The following is a 1148-nucleotide window of genomic DNA, read 5'->3' as shown; positions in this document are numbered from 1 at the left end:
AGCTGTAAGATACTATGGTAATGCTCATTATGGTCAAAGTACTGGTCCAATATGGCTCTGTTATTTGTATTGTACTGGAACTGAGAATAACTTGCTTGACTGCAATAAAGCTGTTGATATTGGTAAAACTTATGGTCATTCACACTCAGAAGATGTTGGTATAGTATGTCCAGGTATCTATGGCTGTACAAGTTATTTACATGTAAATTAATGTATTTTTTGTAGCTAATTCATGTAGTACTGGATCAGTGCGACTCACTGATGGACTAATACCAACAGAAGGAACTGTTGAAGTGTGCAATGATGGAGCATGGACTAGTGCCTGTGATTATCTCTGGGGACATCAAGAAGCATTTGTAGTGTGTAGACAATTAGGTCTACCAGCAACAGGTACAATGAATTATAATGATATCATGAGGTTTACACACTTTGTACATATTCATAGATGCACAACCTGTTTATTATTATAATTCTTTTGGATATGGACATGGAATACCAACATTGTATGACTGGAGATGCATTGGGAATGAGTCAAGTTTGAATGATTGCTTTAAGTCTTCTACATCAAGCTGTTACACTAGATCTAGTTATTATAGTGTGTACAAAATATCTGGAGTTAGATGTAAAGGAAACATTGTACCAGGTATAACCTATTTAAATTGTTTGATTTAAACATAAATGCACAGGAAATTGTTCTACTGGTACTATGCGTCTTGTTGGTCCTAATGGTCCTAATAAAGTGGAAGGGAGAGTAGAGTATTGCAGTAATGGAGTGTGGGGTACTGTTAGTAGATATGGATTTGATGTTAGAGATGCTCATGTTGTATGTAGAAGACTTGGTCATCAGACACCACGTATGATAGCTATTATTTGATTTTGTGTTACGTTGTCTTATTGACCCCATTGACCCCATTGCAGGAGCTTTGATATTTTGGAATGCTTATGGTCAAGGATTTGGTCCAGTAGTGTTTCATTACTTACATTGTACTGGAAATGAAGATAGATTAGAACATTGTACTTACTTATCAAGTCCATCATTTGCTAGTCACACAACTGATGTTGGTGTGAAATGTTCAGAGAGAGGTTAATATAATTATACTGCATATAATACATTGCTTCCATTACAGTATTAACTGACTGCATTAATG

General features: G+C 35.5%; 1 protein-coding gene across 1 annotated transcript; it reads left to right on the top strand.

The window, feature by feature from the left end:
- Positions 1-29: 29 nt before the first annotated feature.
- Positions 30-1083, top strand: LOC105316340 (scavenger receptor cysteine-rich domain superfamily protein-like; the record flags this gene model as incomplete). The annotated part of the gene is made up of 5 exons (XM_011411175.1): positions 30-163; positions 239-390; positions 446-643; positions 687-854; positions 919-1083. Coding segments are annotated over exons 1-5 (817 nt in total), but the record flags the coding sequence as incomplete, so codon positions are not given.
- Positions 1084-1148: the final 65 nt, after the last annotated feature.

This window comes from Amphimedon queenslandica, unplaced genomic scaffold, assembly GCF_000090795.2.
Source record: "Amphimedon queenslandica unplaced genomic scaffold, v1.1 AMPQUscaffold_1343_Cont26645, whole genome shotgun sequence".
NCBI lineage: Eukaryota > Metazoa > Porifera > Demospongiae > Haplosclerida > Niphatidae > Amphimedon > Amphimedon queenslandica.
Note: the sequence above shows the minus strand (reverse complement) of the source record. Positions and strands in the feature narration are given on the sequence as shown.